The following is a 20,605-nucleotide window of genomic DNA, read 5'->3' as shown; positions in this document are numbered from 1 at the left end:
TTTCAGTACTCCAAAAATATGGATCTACATACTGCATCAAGAAAGGATATACACCAACAGTAGTATTCTGCCTATGCAACAATTGTGGATACTACAATTCATTAGCTAGCCTAGCTGCCCCCCCCCCTCCCGCCCGGCAAATGCCCTTAACTCTTTACTAACCCCTCCGTGCAGATTCTGTCCAGCAGAGTTAGTGGCAGCCATCTTCAGCCATTTCGGTAATCTTCGGAGAGAGACCGGGGAAGCAGTGCATGTGCAGTTGAAGCCATTTTCTGTTTCGCCACAACTGTGCATGCACCAAAAGTCACGAAAGTGCTGGTCTCATCCTGAAGATTATGGAAATGGCGCCCGTGAACTCCGCTGGGGTAAGTAAAGAGTTAGTGACATTTGCCCGGGGGGGGGAAGCTAGGCTGGGAGGGGGAGGTGGGAGGATGGGTACAAGCAGGGTAGGGTTTTTTTTATTAAGGGTTTGTTTCTCCTTAAAAATTAATAATGCTAAAAAAAAGTTAATAAAGGCATAAACAAAATAAAACCCAGCCAGAAATGATAGAGAACTATTGATGAAAGGAAGTCAGAAGTAGAGATTCAGAAGTAGCTTTCAAACAAGAGTTACATATTCTGATTCAAACTAATGAAAAAGGTTAGAAGAGACCTGTAAAGTACTGTCAATTTTCATGTTCAGCTCCTTCAGATGATGGTCTGGTATTGCTAAGCTTTGAGAACAAAAAAGCTGCTGGACCTCTATTCCAGCCAAACAGCCATCACATCCCCTCTCACGCAGACGGCATGTCACCTGTAATAAAAACAATAAGATGTAATGACGGCAGTCAAGGTAATATTAATAAGCACATTCAATTCAAAAAAGGTTAGTTAAAAATGGGGTGTGTGAACAAACAGTGGCATGTCGTAAAATTGCCAATTCCGCAATCAGTGATTAGTAAATGCCATGGTATGGCATACAAAAATAGTGGGCCAAAAGTCCCATGGCTACAATGTTTAGTGCATTACAAGCATTCCTAAACATGATCAACCAAGTTGACAATATTTACTTTGTTTTACATGCACACCTAGATGATAATGTCAATGCTATAAAGCTATTCAGATTCACTTAGTCAATTCATCACAGTTTCAGGTTACATTTACTAGTCACATTCCTTGTGAGTGAGTGCCAAAAGGAAATGGAACAAAATAAATACAGACTAAAACAGATACGTCCATAAAATATTTCATGTGTCACTGCAGTGAAATGGACCTGCCCATCTTGATGGATAGGGATATTAGTACCTTTATGGGCACAGTAAAATGCTGTCTTGTGGGTAACAAAAAGGATACGGTGAAAGAGGTAAGCTCACACATACAATGTCAATATATAGTCTAACTGATGTAGTAGAAATTGTCTATCCATAGACAGCAACTACAGGTAATGGCATCTTGGAAATATATAGCCAAATTTAGCCTAGGCTGTAGCTTTACTATCAAAGCAATGAAAACATTAATCTAATACCATGATTTTGTTAAACCTGCACAACACTGAAAAAAAAAATTACAAACTGTACAAAAAAATGAAAGTGTGCCTGAATAAAAACATTCCGATTTTGCAGTTCATGCAGTTACAAAAGTACACCTAGTACCAATGGAAATAATAAGTAAGGTCAGTGTTAGTGCTTTAAAATACATCAGCACACCGTCAGTAATGTAGAAGTCAAAAGACAATTGTCATTTAAAACTAGAATGTAACAAAACATTGAGCCAAACATTACTCCCTCTGCACTCTACAAATATAGTCATATAATAATTACAATAATGAATAATGTGTTGAATCTCAGATATGGGTTTCTTTCAATAATCAATGTTGAGTTTTATATAAAGAAAATATAAATTGCTAGTCATTATAATGCCTAAGAAATTGTCTGCCCCTCAGTGAATAAGAGAACAGTTTTTTGCATAATGAAAGAAAATTTAAAATATACTTTCATTAAAAAAAATGTAATGCTTTTAAAATGATTTGTCAACCTAACTGCTACTGAAATAATTATTTAATACCCTTCTGTTCTCTGCTTCTTGTCTTGAAACACTACAGCAAAATCAGTTCTCCTCAGTCTGCTGATCAGCTGGCTTCTGCTACACTGTGGCAATTCAATTGCAATTACAATGTCAAATTGCTTTAAAACAACAGGAAATGTGCAGTTAATGTACCTGAAATTAATTTCATTATGCAAAGAACAGCTTTTGGGTAAATACACCCTTTTACATACAACATTTGAGTTACCTCTGGGCCTAGTTTATTACGACCCAGATAATAGAACTTAAATAACTATAAATCTCTCTCTCATTACAAAAGCCCTCCGTCCTCAGCCCTCCCTCCTCAGACCTCAGCTCGTAAGCCAGGGTGAGAGCTGAGGAGGGAGGTCTGACAGCTGAGAAGGGAGGGATTTTGTAATAAGGGCTGAGGAGGAAGGACCGAGGAGTGAGGTCTGAGGACCGAGGAGGGAGGGCTGAGGAATGAGCCATGAGTGGGGAGATTGCAACAGCAAATGTGGGCAGCATGGAGGTGAGACTGCCTCAGCCCTCCCTCCTCAGACCTCAGCTCTTAAGCCGGGCTGAGAGCTGAGGAGGGAGGGCTGAGGACGGAGGGATTTTGTAATAAGGGCTGCGGACGGAGGACCGAGGAGGGAGGACGGAGGAGGGAGGGCTGAGGAATGAGCCATGAGGGGGAAGATTTCAACAGCAAATGTGGGCAGCATGGAGGTGAGAATGCAGTTTCTTCGGATAAGTGAGTAGAATAGGAGACGAGTCTGCATACATCTTTACGAGAGTGCATGCAGGAGCGTGTGCTGTCCTGATGTTCTAAAATGCATTCCGTATACTGGTCCTACAATGGCAACATTCTGTGTGTTGGGTGTAGTTTATGTTTTTCATGACCTGCACATGACTAGAAAGCAGAATTTGTTTATCCCTTTCTGTTCTCTGGATCTTATTCTTAAAAGAATGTAGCAGTTTTCTCCAGGCCTTTTAATCAGCTGCTTCTGCTATAATGTTGCAGAAGTCAGACAGGAGTGCAGTAAATATAAACAGACAGAATAATGGTCTTAATACCAATTACACTTACAAATAACCTTATAAACACATTAACGTATAGTAAAAGTTGCTAACAATTATGTAACAATATGCAAAGAAAACAGTGTAAAGCTCCAGAAGGAGTCCTGTGTGTCATTGCCCTAATAGACAAGCTATATCTGCATAAACACTTTCAAATTAGAATATCCTTATTAGTGCATGCCAATGCCAGTCCTCTAAAGTGAAATAATAAAAAGGTTGAAATTAAAAAAAAAAATTCCAACAAAACGAGGCAATCCTGGGTTTGTAAAACACATTTTGCTGCCAGTTCAAGACTCAACTTTATAAAACATTTACACAATTAAGAAGTAAATAAATCACTCAACTAAGGTAAGGAAAAGGACAAACACTCTTTCCTAAACGGCTTGCAGCATGTATCAAGGCTATACAACGACTGTACTCCAGATATGAAGGACTGAAACTGCATCTACAAGCAGAATCTTGTTAAACACAAGTATATAAATCATTCATATAAAAAACAACAACAAAAAACAGACTAGAGAAGGGATCAAAATAGCTGTACTTTGTACACAGCGGTGTTAAAGAAGCAAGCCAGTAAATCAAGGCCCAATGAAACAATCTCCATTGAGATCACAAGAGATCATATGCCTCTTGCTACAAGCAGCTGTTTACATTTAGTGCCATCCTCTCACGGAAAGGAAAAGCCTAGTTCTGTTAAGAAAAGTTAAGCGTTCATCTATAAAGGCTATAAGGGTAACAAGCATATGGCAAAAGTGAGTGGATCAAAGTTATATAGAATACAGGAGGCAGCTGGAGAGGAGATAATGCTTGAAACGAGATGCGAGAACAAATCCGAATCTGCATTTTCTGCACTCTTAAAGGAACAGATCGGTGTAAAAATAAAAACTGGGTAAATAGATAGGCTGTGCAAAATAAAAAAATGTTTCTTATATAGTTAGTTAGCCAAAAATGTAATGTATAATGGTTGGAGTGACTGGGTGTCTAACATAACAGAACACTAATTCCTGCTTTTCAGCTCCAAGTCAGTCAGCGACTTGATGGGGGGCCACATGGGACATAACTGTTCAGTGAGTTTGCAAATGATCCTCAGCATGCAGCTCAGATCCAAAAGCTACAGTTATGACCCATGTGGCCCCTCTTAAATCACTGATTGGTTACTGCTTGGTCATCAGGGTAACCAGTCAGTGGAAACTAAGGGAGCTGCAAGCAGGAAGCGGTGTTCTGGCTATTATGTTAAGACATTCAGTCACTCCAGCCTTTCTATATTGAATTTTGGCTAACTAACTATATTAGAATTTCTTTTAATTTTACACAGCCTATCTATTTACCCAGTTTTTATTTTTACACTGGACAATTCCTTTAAAACACAAGCTTTAGCACAAGCTGGCAGGCAGTAGCAAATAGTGTTTTTCTTCAACCATTTTCAGGCTTTTCGTTAAACAAAAGATAATTTGATCAACATGAATAGATTTATAATTGAAAAAAACACAAAGCTGTACAGTAATCGCCTACAGGGTCTCCCACACTTAAATGACTGCTCCCATTAAAATGCAGCTATAACATAAAGAAAGGTCAGAATGCATGTTCTACTGTATGAGAAACAATTAACAATGAGCAGCAGAGGAATAACAGGGCCAGCTGTGTCTGGCACCAACAACAACATCACTATCGAGGGTCACAGATTGACACCACAATACAACTAAGGATTTGTGCTGCCTGAAATGCACTCTCACTCTTTCCAGTCATGTTCTAAGAACCTCTTGCGTAAAGGTAACTTATAAGCAGGTCGAACAACATTCTGAGAATATGTTAAACTGAGATTTAGAAAAAAAGAAAATGCTAAAAATTAAGTAAATGTGCATAGAATTCTCCCCTAAACACCCTGGTGTCATTTATCAATACTGGGCAAATTTGCCAATGGGCAGATTGCTGCATTCATTGTTCTACTTGCAGCTGGCATTAAAAAGCTAATCACTGATTGGTTGCTATAGGTAACTGCCCATGGGCAAATTTGCCCAGTGTTGATAAATGACCCCCCTTATGTTTTTTATCATCATTATTATTATTATTTTTTTAATACAGCATTATGAAGAACAAAATGCTGCAATTCCTTTACTTGGAGGGGGTACAGCCTGACTCTTGTGCTGCCCATAGTTCAGGAATGCTTCTCCATGTAGTTTCATGACTGGGGGGGGGGATTAAGAGGGCACCTATACAAAAGGCTTATTAAAGGAACAGTAACAACAAAAAATTAAAGTGTTTTAAGGTAATAAAAATAGTAGTGTTGCCCTGCCCAGTGCTAATTGCATTGTACCGTATTGCACTGGTTTCTGTGCTGCCATGTAGTAATCATCTGTATTAATTACTAATCAGCCTTATATTGTGACATGTATATACTATGTGTACTGTATATTTTGAGTCGGCCCCTAAGCTCAGTAAGTGACAGCAGCAGATGGGGAGCTACTGTGGCATCTTTGGAGACAGATCTTTACTGCTAAAGGGCTGTGGTTAACTTGGGCTGGTACAGAAACCCAAAACATAATGTACAACATTTCTAGCCAGTTCTTTAGTTAAGCTTTAAAGATTTACACAGGAGCTCCTTGTTTTCCTCATCAGTAACACTACATATGTTCAGTGTGCTGTGGACTACTGTTCAGAAGTGATGCCTAAAGGGGTGGTTCACCTTTGAGGTAACTTTTAGTCTGTAATAGAATGTCCAATTCCTAGCTACTTTGCAATTGGTCTTCATTATTTATATGTTATACTTTGAGTTATTTTCTTCTGACCCTTTCCAGAATTTTAAATGGGGGTCACTGACCCCATCTAAAAACAAATGCTCTGTAAGGCTACAGATTTTTTGTTTTTGATACTTTTTATTACTCATTTCTATTCAGGTCCTCTCCTATTCATATTCCAGTCTCTTACTCAAATCAGTGCTTGGTTGCTAGGGTAATTTGGACCCTAGCAACCAGATTGCTGAAATTGCAAACGGGAGAGCTCCTGAATAAAAAGCTAAATAACTCAAAAACCACAAATAATAATAAATTAAAACCAATTGCAAAATGTTTCAGAATTTCACTATCTACATTATACTAAAAGTTAATTTAAAGGTGAACAACCCCTTTAAAAATGTCCCCTGCCATCAAAACGTTTGCAAAAAGTGAGTGAAGCTGTTGGGGCCGATTAGTAATAATCAATTCCCATGCACTATGTTCTATGCTGCCATAAAATGTGATCTTTAATTAATTAATAATCAGACAGGATTATACATTTCATAATGTGTGCATATATCTACATATAAACTGTATGTTGTGAGTAGGTTACCAGGCCCAGGTAAGGGACATCAGCCCAGAGTTTGTGCAGTGAAATAACAAAGAAAACCGGGAGATACTGGAGGCATTTCAAAGGCAAATATTTTACTGTAGTGGTGGATTTGGTACAATAGCTCTAGTTTTGCATGTCTACGCTGCTTTTTCAGCTTTGATTTCACCATATATTGATTTTTAGAAACGATCTGTAAGCTTCCATAATACATACTATGTGAACATGGTATATGACAATTACATTTAGAGCTCTTTTATCTGCAAATGCAAAATTCTCAGCTCGTCAAATGACAGAATCTCCCTGAGCATGCAATTAAATAATCCAAGCTTCATAATAGCTTGAGTTCAGCACAGCCCCACTACATGCAATTAAAAGAATTATTGAGACTGGTCTGTAAAACATTCTTTTCGCTTTCTCGAAGCTCCACTACACTCCTCCAGAAGGAAATATTGCAACAATCAGCAAAGTCATATTCGATAGCGGCCAAACATTTGGAGGAGAGAATGTTTCACATGCACTGGGCTGGGTAGACTGTATCATCTAATTTTATACTGAGCCTGTGAATACAAGTAAAAGTGCTATCATGTCTCTACATGCATGTTTTGCTGATACCTTACTGCACACAGCTCAGTCACACATTTTCATTTCACATGGAGGAGCAAGAAAAACTGGGTTATGTTACAAAAGACCTGCATACAAATCCATCACATATCTGAATAGTGCTGGGAAAAGCAATTTATTACATTGTATGCCACCACTACTGTTAAGGGCAACTTAAAGGAACAGTAAAATCAAAAAAATGGAATTGTTTTAAATAGTGTTGCCCTGCACTAGTAAGGGCAGAGACACCCGCTGCGATTCGGGGAGATTAGTCGCCCGGCGAGAAATCTCCTCTTCTTCGGGGCAACTAATCTCCCGACTGCCTCTCCTGCCTTCCCGCTGGCTAGAATTAAAATGGCCGGCGGGAAAAGTAGCAATAACAATACATGTGTAGCCTTACAGAGCATTTGTTTTTTAGATGGGGTCAGTTACCCCCTTTTGAAAACTACAAAGAGCCAGAAGAAGGCAGCAAATGATTCATAAACTATAAAAAATGAAGGCCAATTGTAAAGTTGCTTAGAATTAGCCATTCTATAACATACTAAAAGTAATCTTAAAGGTGAACCTCCCCTTTAACTTATAAATCGGTAATATCTATGTACACAGTCCGATTTTTTGAAATTCAGTTTTTAAATGTTGCTGAACTACACCTCCAAAACAGGGATTAACCTTGGATTACATGATGGAAAATGCTACAATATAGGACTATTAAGAAAGTCAAGATTATGAAACAGGGGTGTGTATTATGCCATCAAATCAGAAATATTTAATGAAGGAAAAAAGTTAAATTCCAATTAACTTCTACTACTATATTTGTAGCATTCAGAGGCAAGCTCTCATATGGCACCTGAATCAACTACAGTACTCACCTCCGTAGCACCTCTCCAGGATCTCACTGCCTCCTCCATCTCTCTTGTAGGGTTCAGATCTGAAGCTCCTGAAGAACTCTTCCGCTCTTGTGCAATTGCCTCAGCAAAACAAGAATGGGCTACTGGCTGAACTTTCTGCAAAGCTTGGGACAAGAACTGAAAATGAACCTGCATCACGGTCAAAAAACAGCGACCAAGTACCTGCAAAAAAGAAAAGAAATTGAAATTTGTGGATGCACACTGAACATGCCTTTTGCTTTTCAATTTGCCATTTCAAACTTGTGCGCATTCTTCTCCCTTAATATTCAGTGGTGTACTGGTTCCTCTGGATGCCCATCCAGGCATCAACCATACAATTTATTGAACTGAATTGAACCACAGACTGGCTTCTGCAGAAATCCACTGTTTCAAGAACATTCACTTGTTAAAAACTAACCAAAGCTGTCCTGACAGCTACAAAGCCATTTTGTCTGTATGATGAAGCTATCTACATGCATTGTAAAAGAACTAGAAAGTGATGATGATAGAATTGTACCAATTTGTCTTCCAGCAAATGGTACAGCACTGCAAGGCTGAAAAAAAATAATACGTTTTTTTGAATTTCAAACATTCCATAACTTTTGGGAAGATCCAGAAAAATACAAATGAAAATCTATCGCCCTGCTAATTTTTAGCCTTTTTCAAAGGGAAAATATTTGCTATGAACCATAAAATGACAGTTTGCTGCCTTAAACATTTGCTTCCTATAGCTTAAAAATATATGTGTATTCCCTTGCAATAATGCATATAGATGCCTATAGTGGAATCCAGAAAACCTCCCAGTAAAAAACAGATTTTTGCATTGAATCGTATATATTGGTACATGCAGATGATACTTCGAATGGAACACTTTTCTACGGAGAAAAATCCCAATTTGGTGCCCACACTGAAGCGATCCTCTCCTGCCAGGTCTCCAAATGCCTGCAGTCTGATCTGATTGCTACCCTGGCATCAAAGGGTGACCAAGTTGAACAAAGATTTGCAAGCAAGGAAATGAATAGATGATCCCATGCATGCGCATCTAAAGGAGAAGGAAAGGCTAAAATTAAGTAAGCTTTATCCTATTTTCAGCATTAACTTCAAGGGCTAGGATTTTAGCATGCTCAGCTTGCTCCTCCCTTCCCTGATATGAGCTATGAGTAAGCAGGGAGAGACTCGGGCAGGAAGTGCTGTCACACCAAGCTAATATGGTAGCTGCTATCTTAAACAAACAAAGAGCTTCTAGAGCGGTTTACTCAGGTGAGGTAAAGCATTCTACAGAATAAATATAGTGTTATAGCCAATAAACTGATTGGTAGCTTTCCTTCTCCTTTAAGAGCAGAAAAGCTGCCTGAACTGGTCCCACCACCCTTATGGGGCCAGATACATGAACAAGGTAAACATTTACTAGCTAAGCCTGTAACAATCATCTATGCAAAACATGAATGTTTATACAAAGATGTTGGCAGCTCACTCTGTTTAAAGGAGAAGCAAACCCTAAAGTTAAAAAACCCCTACCCTACATAGACCACCCCCCCCCCTCACCACAGCCTAGCTGCTATCCCAGGCAAATGCCCCTAACTCTTTACTTCCCCTTTGGTGCAGATTCTGTCCAACGGAGTTCACGGGCGACATCTTCAGCAATCTTCGGGTCTTCTCCAGGTGCTTCGGCAATTTCCGTGAGTTTCGGAGCATGCACAGTTGTTGCTAAACAGAAAATTGATCCAACTGTGCATGTGCCAAAACGGCACTTACTTCCCAAAGATTACCGAAGAGAAGAAAATGGCGCGTGAACTCTACTGAACAGAATATCCCCCGAGGGGTAAGTAAAGACTTAGGGGCATTTGCCCAGGGAAGCAGCTAGGCTGGGGGGGAGGAGGGGGAGGGGTCTATGTAGGATAGGGGGGTAAGGTTTTTTTAGCTTTAGGGTTTGCTTCTACTTTAATGTTGACATCAGCAGTAATGTACAAAGAACGTATATGTTATATGCAGGATCCAGTTAATCCATCTGATTTGTTCATACAATTTTCTTACAGTAGTTTTTTTTGTGTTTCGTGATCTGGACACAGATTATCATGTCATAGATATTACATGTGCATTAGTGCATTTGAGTGTGAAAGTATGATCTCCTTCTACATGTGTTTTAAATAAAGGAGGCATTTCTTCTGTAACAAAAAAAAGGGGCTTATGACTGGCATACTGTTACAAAGCACAACACCACATTCATCTGAAATGAATTATGCATTAAGAGTATTTTCCACTATATTGTCCTCTGACCGGAGGTCTGCTGTAGAAGACTTCCAAATTTATTTTTAAAGTATTCCTTTAGTGCTACAACCTCACGGTTTTCTTGAATGCATCCCTAAGCAAAGCATAAGTGTCTCCCCATCTCTCTTCTTCTATCGAAGCATCTATTTAGAATCACTGCTATAAATCAAGGCAAAGCTTTTTATTTGTCCAGAAATCACATGAGGAATCATCTCCACACATCTAACTGTTAGAGCTAAAGTAAATCCACAGGGTCAGTCCTGTTTTCCCAACACACAGTGCTGTAGTGGGACATATCATTAGAGAAGTCATATTTGATGAATGACAGTAGAGTCCTGTATTTGATGCTCCATATAGAAATATGGGAATGTGGTGTTAATATCCAATCAGTGTTGTATATGTGGGCACAAGTCATCCTTGGGAATTCTGCTTGTCTTTTTGTTTGTCACTAGTATTGGGTCTGTGTCACTGGTTAAAGGGATACGGTCATGGGAAAACATGTTTTTTTTTAAATGCATCAGCTAATTGTGCTGCTCCAGCAGAATTCTGCAAGAAAATCCGGAGCAAACAGATTGTTATATTTAATTTTGATATCTGACATCGGCCTAGACCAGGGGTGCCCAGGACTTCGATCGCGTTCTACCAGTCGATCCCAGTAATGTTCCTGGTAGACCACGACCTGCCAGCTGCTTGGACCAAAGATGAGGGGAGGTGCAACACTAGGGCATATATACCGAACGCATTCCCTGCACAATCTACCACATCTCACACTTGTGTGCCTACACCATGTTCCTTCCGTTCTCGTCACTCCAAGGCACTTGCGTGCCACGTCACTGCACTTATATACTCAATAGTCGTAACGTGACAAAAGTCTAGGGGTGCTGGCCTGCAGGATCAGAGGACCTGCAGAGCGTTCTGGAACTGCAGGCTGTGTTATGACAAGTGGGGCTGTAATGTGACAGGTTTTATTGGTCATTCCGTAGCAGCAGCCCACCAGCAGAACAATGGGAAGGTAACCAGATAATAGCACCGTGGAAGATATAAGAACAGCACTCAATAGTAAAAATCCAGGACACACTGCAACACCTTCAGTTACATTGAGTAAAGCTGGCCATAGATGTAAAGATTTTTTTAAAAGATCCAATCGTTATCGAGACACCACGATTATCTCAAAGTGAACGATGTGTCCATCAACTAAAAAGACCATTTCAGGCGATATTGCCAGCAAAACTGAAGAGTAGGTGCCTGCTTGGCCCTGCAAACATAGATAGATTGCACTGGGACCAATAAAGATTTTTAAACCTGGCCGATCAATTTTCTGACAGATGTCGGACGAAAAATCATAAGATGTACGATCGTTTGAATCCCACTAACCGCATAATAATTTGACGGATTGGTCGGACTGCGCTGAAATCGGTCGTTCACCAAAGAAGAATCGTCGCATCTATGGGGACCTTTAGAGTAACAATAGCCTGTCAGAAAGCAGTTCCATAGTGCAGCACTGGCTCTTTCTGAAAGCACATGACCAGGCAAAATGACCTGAGATGGCTGCCCACACACCAATATTACAACTAAAAAAAAAATACACATGTTGGATTAGGAATTACATTTTACATGGTAGAGTGAATTATGTGCAGTGTTAACAGTATAATAAAATAAAATAAAAATCATGACAGAATCCCTTTAATAAACATTTGCAGGACATTGGTTAGGTTTTGGTTCCTTTCAAAGCATATACTCCTGTATCTTTTAGCCGGGCAGCAAACTATGTAGTTCTGTCTGTGTTTGGGGTGCAAGCTTTGCCTTCTATCGCGGAACTAAAGAACACCCCCCCCCCTAAAAAAACATGTCCAGGCTATGGACATAAGCAAACAAAGATAGTTCGGAGAGCCAGTTTCCTTTACAAAACAGCTGGCTACTGGAGAGGAGGAAATGGAAATTCTATTTTAGTCACTTGATGTCTGCAACAACATCAATGAAGCAAGGACTCTCAAATAACTTCACGTCATATTTTGCTGGCAGGAAAACATGGAATGGAGACTTTAGTTTAACCAATGCTTGGTATACATATTATCGAAGATGAGAGAACGGTGAAAATGTTAATATCTCCCATTTAAAATGTCGGCAATATATTTCCATTTTACATAAAGCGCAACAAAAAAATATTAAAGGTCTATTAAAAGGTCAGCGTTTGAATGGGAAAATAACAGTAGAAAGGCCTTTCCAATCAGATTCTATTTTATTTATTATTTCACTATATACAAAGGTTTTTACCTTTTTCATAACTTGGTTCTATCATTCTACATTTCATATACTCTCTTTCAAATACATTATCCCACATCTTCTCAGATGGAAGAAACAAACAACTGCTCGGTGTATTCCTTCTCTGAACAACATTGCCTTGGGCAAGATCTGGTATGCCCTTGCAATAGCTCTGAAGCCGGTGAATTAAAATTCCCCTCATCAGACTCTTACAATTGACAACAGGTAGGACACTGCTTGGCCTTTATTTCATTGCAGAATGTGCAGTGAAAGGGGTTGTTGACCTTTAGATTAACTTTTACTATGATGTAGAGTGAATAAGAGACTTTGAATAGGAGAGGCCCTGAATAGAAAGATGAGCAATAAAAAGTAGCAATAAAAATAAATTTGTAGTCTTACATGGGATCAATGACCCATTTTAAAGCTGGAAAGAGTCAAATGAAGAAAAAGAATATTCCAAAATCAATAATAAATAATGCTTAGATCATTAAATACCTTTAATTAGCAATACATGTCTACAAAAAAACAAACAAAAAAAAAAAACACATTGAACAAGACACAAACATATGGATTCAATTACCCCTCCGTGCCTGAATTCCTAAACAATAATGTTGCATCTTTAAAGGAGAACTAAAGCCTAAAAATTGGCACATTTTATATACTAAACTTGCACCAGCCTAACGTTTCAGCTTCTCAATAGCAACAATGATCCAGGACTTCAAACCTGTCGCAAGGGGTCAACATCTTGTGTGTCTGCGACACTCACATGCTCAGTGGGCTCTGAGAAGCTGTTGAGAAACTAAGCTTAGGGGCTGTTGCAAATTATCAAGCAGAAAATCAGGCTGTCCTGTAATATAAGCTGATACTACAGGGCTGATTATTGAATTCTGATGCTAGTTGCACTGGTTTCGGTGCTGCCATTTAGTAATCTGTTTTAATTACTAATTACTAATACTATATTACTGTATATTTTGAGTCGGTCCCCAAGCTCAGTAAATTACATCAGCACAGAGCATGTGTAGTGAATCAGCAGAAAAGAAGATAGGGAGCTACTGGGGTATCTTTGGAGACACAGATCTTTACTGCTAAAGAGCTGTGGTTGCCTTGGGCTGGTACAAAAGCCCAAAACAACATTTCTAACCTACTTCTTTAGTTAAACTTTACTTCTCCTTTAAATGAACTTGACGCCTAAAACAAGTATGCACCGATACTACATTTATAAAATTCTAACATATTCCTAAGCATTGTATAGTTAATAGGTGTAAACCTGAACACAGATTACATACAATGCAACCATACATGCACCAAACACACAAACACTGATTAATAAGGCCCTGCACATTTAAGCTTCTAATCTAAACGTGCCGAAAAATTTGCTATGTTAACTAAAGCCCTGCTAAATACTCCTAAAAGGTGTTATCAAGTCAGTACAAGTAACTTTAGGATTTAGGTCACATACCAAAGTGTTCCTTGCCCAGACACAAAGCTTGAGCAACCAATGAGATGTCTTCTTTTTGCATATGTATAAGTAAATACCGTAAGTACCATTACATTCTATTTGTATTGAGCTAACATCCTATGTAGCACTTTAGAGATTGGTCATCATTCACACTATTTCCCACTTTATGTGTGTTTGCCCAACCAATAGGGTTTGCATTATAAATGTATTTTGCCTAATGAAGCTGTTTATACAAACTTGGAGCCGTTATAAAAAAACAGCATGTCTCAAAACGTGTACGTTTCAGAGTTTTGAGCACCAAAGACTGGAGTTTGTATATATTTGTTGGCAATGAACACTGGAAACCTGGCTGGTTATGATAACACAGAAAGGAAATAGACTACACTAAGGAGAGAACAAGGGAGTTTCTCTCATTCTAGAGAGAAGATTTGCCAGGAGATACAGAGAAAAAAATCATAGGAGGTGCCTTAATTTTGTTCCAAACCCCAAAAAGGAACAGAAGAGTATTATTTACAGAACTGCACACATCAAACCCCTTTGGCACAGCTCAACAATGTAATATGCAGCATGTTTACTGGATGAGCTAGATGTCTGTCAAGAAAGGTTTCTCTTTCATCTATGGAAAGCCGTTTGCCTTAACTGCAGTGCAAAAATGTAATACCCTGAGGTAGTCTATGAAAAAATAAACCAATGATTAATTTAACAAATGTTTAGTTTCCATACTCGTCTATGCACAAAAGTTATTCATTTTCCCCTGTCTGAATATTACTACCATTGGTTTCGAGATATGGCTTAGAAAAGGAACTAGCCGGCGATTGCTCAGTGCCATTTTTCCCACATCCTATATAATAAAGTTGAAGTGTCTCTGCGTCCAGTCCCTGTGTCCGTGGGATTGCGCTACTGCGCATGTGCTCCACGGACCGTCTCTGGCGCTACTGCGCATGTGCCCCACGGACCTGCCGGCGCTACAGCGGGACATCCTGCTCCTTGTAACCGTGTTCCCTTCTTTCTCTCCCCCACGTTCCCTTTGTCTCTCATTATGTGTCCCATCTGACGTCACTCGCACCGTCCCATTCTCCCTGTACGTTCCCTGCTTCCATGTCCTGCTAAAACTTTGACGCAATCGTTAAGGAAGAAGAGGAAAAGAGCCGCCCGCCTTGCTACGAGCAACTGTCACCTCGGCACTGGGAGCCCGGCACTGCCACCTGAATGGATGGGCATGGGGAAAAGAGCCGGACTCTCTTACCCTGGGGCTGAGCGGCTGCCCCCGCCTCTCGCAGCCCCTCACCTCCTCCTACTGCTGCTGCTTCTGGCTATTTGGGGGGACACAGGTAAGCGCTCTCTTACTGCCCTTCGGCCTGTCTAATAATTGACATTAACAGTGTCGGGGGTTGCAGTTCAGCAACAACTGGGGAGATATAGTAGGTTAAACCAATTGAATCAATACCCAGCACTGGACTCCTATCCTATCCTATATAATCCTATCCTATATAATCCTATATAATAAAGTGTCTCTGCGTCCAGTCCCTGTGTCTGTGGGATTGCGCTACTGCGCATGTGCCCCACGGACCGTCTCTGGTGAATTTTCTACATATGTTCTAGCGCCCGTTAATTTAACGGGCTTAATGTCTAGTATGAAATAAAAAGGTCCCTGAAGTTAATGGCGAACACTGCATTATCACCACCATTGGAGAAAACAGTAATTGGTCCCCCCCCCTTAAGGTCCCCATAGACGCAAAGATCTTTTGTTGGTGAACGATTGGTTTCAGTGCAATCTGACCAATCCTTCAAATTATCGTGAAGTTAGTGGGAATTGAACGATCATGCATCTTACGATTTTTCGTCCGACATCTGTCAGAAAATTGATCGGCCAGGTTAAAAAAAATGTTATCGGCCCCAGTGCAATCTATCTATGTTTGCAGGGCCAAGCGGGCAGCTACCCTCAGTTTTCCTGGCAATATCGGCTGAAATGGTATTTTTAGTTGATGGACAAATCGTACATTTAAACGATAGTTTAGAGATAATCGTGGTCTTACGATAACAAAAAGATCTTTTAAAAATCTATGGCCAGCTTTAGTGTCACAGGTTTGTGTACATCGACAGAAACAGAAAGGTCTGCAACTGCATACATAGGGCAGATTTTGTGCAGGTAATGCTGGCTATAGATGCAACGATAAAGTCTTAGTTTTGTATGATTTCGGACTGTGTATGGATCGTCCTGACATTTTTCGTGCCATGGCGATTGGACGTTTAGTCGATCGGAAAGGTTAGAAGATTTCTGTCAGCCAACGATAATATCTCTGCATGTTTGGCCTATCTGATATCACTGGGAGACTGTCAGTACTATTTGTCAGACATAAATTTTGTATGATTGCGGTCAATTCATGGCCAGATCGTTTTGTGTTTTTTTCTCTACACTACTTTATTTACCTAAAGGGTTATAGGTTGGGAGATTTCACTGTATGATCAATAAGGATATTTCTGCACATATATGGCCAGCTTATCACAAAAATGTGCAAAAAAAAAAAAAAATAGCAAACAGGTTGCCACCCCAAATCTTCTTATCCATAGCAACCCAAACAGTATTATAACAAAATGAAAAAAAAAAAAAAAAAAGGTTTAGGGAGGCACTTATTTGAAATACATATTGAATACAAATTTACCATTTTACAATTATGGAAAAAGTTTACATTGTGTACACAATGTGAAATGAATACCCCGTTTTCATTCTCAAAAAAACAACCCTGTACAGGAATCAGCTTTGTAAAGAGTCAAGACGACTGGGAAGACCACTGTGAATAAATGCAGAATAACTGCGGATACAAATGATTTACATGTAAGTTGATATTATGGTACTTTGTGCAGAAAAAACAAACAAATACACTAACCTCTATGTCCTGCAAACTGAACTCATTCTGATCTTTAAAGTTAGCAGCTCCAGCACTTAGCTCCATCAACATTTTTGCAATCTCTGGTTTTATTGCTGCTGTAAGTCGACTGGCGGCCTCCATGACATGTTCCTGCACGTCTTTCAGTTGCATAGCTGCCTTAGAGTAGTGCGAATTTCGGAAAACACTGCTGAAAAGGTCTGTTAGGAAAGTGCTGGCGCGGCAGAAAATATTAAGAGCATCCAGGTATTTGGAGATACCCTGCTGGATGTCTGCAATAGGGGAGGTATGGGCTGCAGAATGTGGGCAACTGCCACTGTTACCCAAGGAAACTAAGGATGATGCTGCAGTTGTGGATGCTAAAGGTGCACTCAGAGTCCGGCTGAGCTCTGGCATCTGGTACTGCTGGTGTTGCTGCCCCTTCTGCTTGGACCCGCCAAGCAAAAACCGCCTCTTGTAGTCCATTTTACTTTCCTGAGCACTACAGCAATACATATGTGTCCTACAATTCACAGGCTACCTAAGTTAACTTGCTGTGCCACAGAAATACGCCTTCAGTTGACCAGCTATGTCAAATAATAAATGAAGTCAGCATTCACAGGTTTCATAAAAGGCATTTCCAAAAGGCAGGCTCTTGGTAATCTGTATAAGCAGTGATAAAGGCAGTAAATTTCCTGACTTAAAATTTAGTAGTATTTCTTGCAGTCCTGCTGCAGTTTACAACTTCTACTTTTGAAGCCAGCTGAAATAATGGCAACCTGTTGTGGGCTCCTTTGTTATTTATGCTTTGTATTAACCCTTCGCACAGCTGCAGGCCAGAGAAGTACAAGCTCAAAAAATTGTCTAGTGCCAGCCAATGGACATTACTTTGTCTAACGCAAGAAAATTAAGGGGAAAAAAAAAACTTCAATAATCCTTTAAATGCCAAGTAACTTGGGAGTTTCATATATGGAATCCACTCCTCCTTGGAAACAGAACAAAAACACTGATCAACAGCGATGAAAAGCCTCTTCACATGCAGGAACAAAAAAAAAAAACCAGCAAACAAAATTAAAAAAAAAATATTTTAATCTCTAGCAGATCCAGTCTGCAAATCTTGAAGTGCCCTTTATATTGGATCCGTCTCATCTCTGATCAGGGAGACAATCTGAATGCAAGTAGGTAAAACAAGAGATTTGCTTTTGGAAGCTCCCTCCTCTTTCTCTGTGTTTATTGAGGTAGTTAATAATGTTACAACGGAAACAAGTGCAGCTTCCAGATTGAATCTGCGGTGGATGGTAGTCTGGAGCAAGAATGCACACAATGTAACTGTAAGGCCTCTAGGTCATTTCCTGGGAAAGAAAAGCAAAAGAGGGGTTAAAGTACAATCCGAGCTTTATTATTTCAAATTCCTGCATGAAAAGCTAAGTTTACATTATACTTGAAAGCAAAGGACAAAAACAATGTTTCAAAGGACATTTCACTTTCTTTTATAGATATATACACTGTACATTTAAACGAAATTGCAGCCAGCAAACTCAAGACAAACCAAAACTTGACAACAGACACTTATGAGGTCCTAACATCAGACAATATGTATTTCTCTCTTGAAGAAACAATTAATTTAGTAGGAGGATGCTGATGAGATCGGCTGGAGAGGAGTAGCGCATGTACAATGCTGTGTAATGTCGGTGCTTTATAAATATGTGTTTTAATAATAATGTGCCTGAAAGTATATGTGCTTGTTCTGGGTCAAAAGCTGTCAGAATATATTTCCAGATTTGTTTTAGTGTTTAGAAAGCCAGTTGCCACAACAACCGGAATGATAGTGATAACAACTGCAAGCTAAATGTAATAAATTATATAAGAAATGTGCAACTATCTGCCCCTACAATTAATGGACAAGCTTTCCCTATCATACTTCATTATTTTAAAGCGAGCGTTTAGCATTTAAAAAACATAACCTGCAAACACCTTGTATATTGGCATAGTAGCTTGAATTTCTTCTGTGTCGGAACTTGTCCCGTTGACTTTAATCTATTACACCAAGCCTGAGATGGCTTTTTTTAATCAATTTTTACAGTCCCCAAGTGTGAAATTTTAAAGGCGTTGTTCACTTTTAGGTTAACTTTTAGTATGTTATCTTTGCATAGGCCTATTCTTAGCAATTTTTGCTCCGTGAGGCTACATTTTATTGCTATATTTACTTTTAATTACTTATCTTTCTATTTAGGCCAGCCTCTATTCTTAGCCACGTTTCTTTCAAAAATTTGCCTGGTTGCTATTTTAAATTGGACCCAACAACCAGACAGCGACTGAAATTCCAAACTGGAGAGCTGCTGAACAAAAAGCTAAATAATTAAAAAAAAAAAAAAAACTGCAAATAAAAAATGAAGACCAATTGCAAATAGTCTCACAATACCACACTACATTTTTTTTTGGATAAAGGGACTTTCTGTAATTTAGATCACCATATCTTACAGTTATTAAAAACATATTTAAATATTAAAAAAAATGTATGGCACACACAAGAAACATAGGGCCAGCAGAGTATGGCACACACAGGGAGCATAGGGCAGGCAGAGTATGGCACACACAGGGAGCATAGAGTAGGCAGAGAATGGCACACACATGGAGTATAGGGCAGGCAGAGTATGGCACACGCAGGAAGCATAGGGCAGGCAGAGTATGGCACACACAGGGAGCATAGGGCAGGCAGAGTATGGCACACACAGGGAGCATAGGGCAGGCAGGGGGAGGGGGGCGCGGGCCAGAAGAGAACTGTTCTAAGATACAGGTATGGGATCAGTTATCCGGAAAGCCGTTATCCAGAAAGTTCGGAATGAACATCTCCTCTATCTCCATTATAATCAAATAATCCACATTTTTAAAAAGGATTCACTTTTTCTCTATAATAAAGATATAAAACAGTAGCTTGTACTTGATCCAAACTAAGATATAATTAATCCATATTGGGCGGACAACCAGCCTATTGTGTTTATTTAATGTTTACATGATTTTCTAGTAGACTTAAGGTATGAAGATCTAAATTACGGAAAGATCCGTTACCCGGAACACCCCAGGTCCCGAGCATTCTGGATAACAGGTCATATACCTGTATGACCAACTTACTGGCTTTTCATTTATAAGAGTCAGGACTGACAAAAATAGCTTCTGAAAACAAAATGAGCTCTTCTCATGTGTTGCGTCAGAGGTTTCTCTAAATAGAACTGCATGCTATCTTCTAAACAATCTAGACTTCAAAAGCATGCACCAGTTAATAGAGTTCTTTTAAAATTCCAGAGGAGAAGAATGTTCCTTGTTAAAGACTATATATATATATATATATATATATATATATATATATATATATATATATATATATATATATATATATATATATATATATATATATATAGTCTTGAAGATACTGTGGGTGCTGGGTCAAAGCTTCGGCATACAATCATTGGATAAGGACCCGCACTCCGATATTTCGTGAAAAAAGATTTTTTTATTTTAACTTGTGCATCCAACGTTTCGGCCCATGCCTGGGCCTTTATCCTTGATAAAGGCCCAGGCATGGGCCGAAACGTTGGATGCACAAGTTAAAATAAAAAAATCTTTTTTCACGAAATATCGGAGTGCGGGTCCTTATCCAATGATTATATATATATATATATATATATATATATATATATATATATATATATCATAGCAAATAAAAGAAAAATAAATCATGTCCCCAAATGAAATTAATGTGTAGAAAATGAAAAACCATGTAGCAAAATACCCATTTAGTAACTGGTTCTCATCTTTAAACCACCATGAAACATTCTTAG

General features: G+C 39.2%; 1 protein-coding gene across 2 annotated transcripts in view; it reads right to left on the bottom strand.

Moving 5' to 3' along the window:
* garre1.L (granule associated Rac and RHOG effector 1 L homeolog) overlaps positions 1–20,605 on the bottom strand; it is a 59,083-nt gene that overhangs the window by 24,655 nt on the left and 13,823 nt on the right. For both annotated transcript variants that reach the window (XM_018258012.2, XM_018258013.2), the window contains exons 2-4: positions 16,788–18,118; positions 7,893–8,093; positions 653–793 (exon numbers count right to left, since the gene is read on the bottom strand). In XM_018258012.2, coding sequence (XP_018113501.1) covers positions 653–793; positions 7,893–8,093; positions 16,788–17,282 — 837 coding nt within the window. In that variant the 5' untranslated portion in view covers positions 17,283–18,118. The remainder of the gene's footprint in view (positions 1–652; positions 794–7,892; positions 8,094–16,787; positions 18,119–20,605) is intronic.

This window comes from Xenopus laevis, chromosome 4L, assembly GCF_017654675.1.
Source record: "Xenopus laevis strain J_2021 chromosome 4L, Xenopus_laevis_v10.1, whole genome shotgun sequence".
NCBI lineage: Eukaryota > Metazoa > Chordata > Amphibia > Anura > Pipidae > Xenopus > Xenopus laevis.
This window is presented reverse-complemented; position numbering and strand designations above follow the sequence as displayed.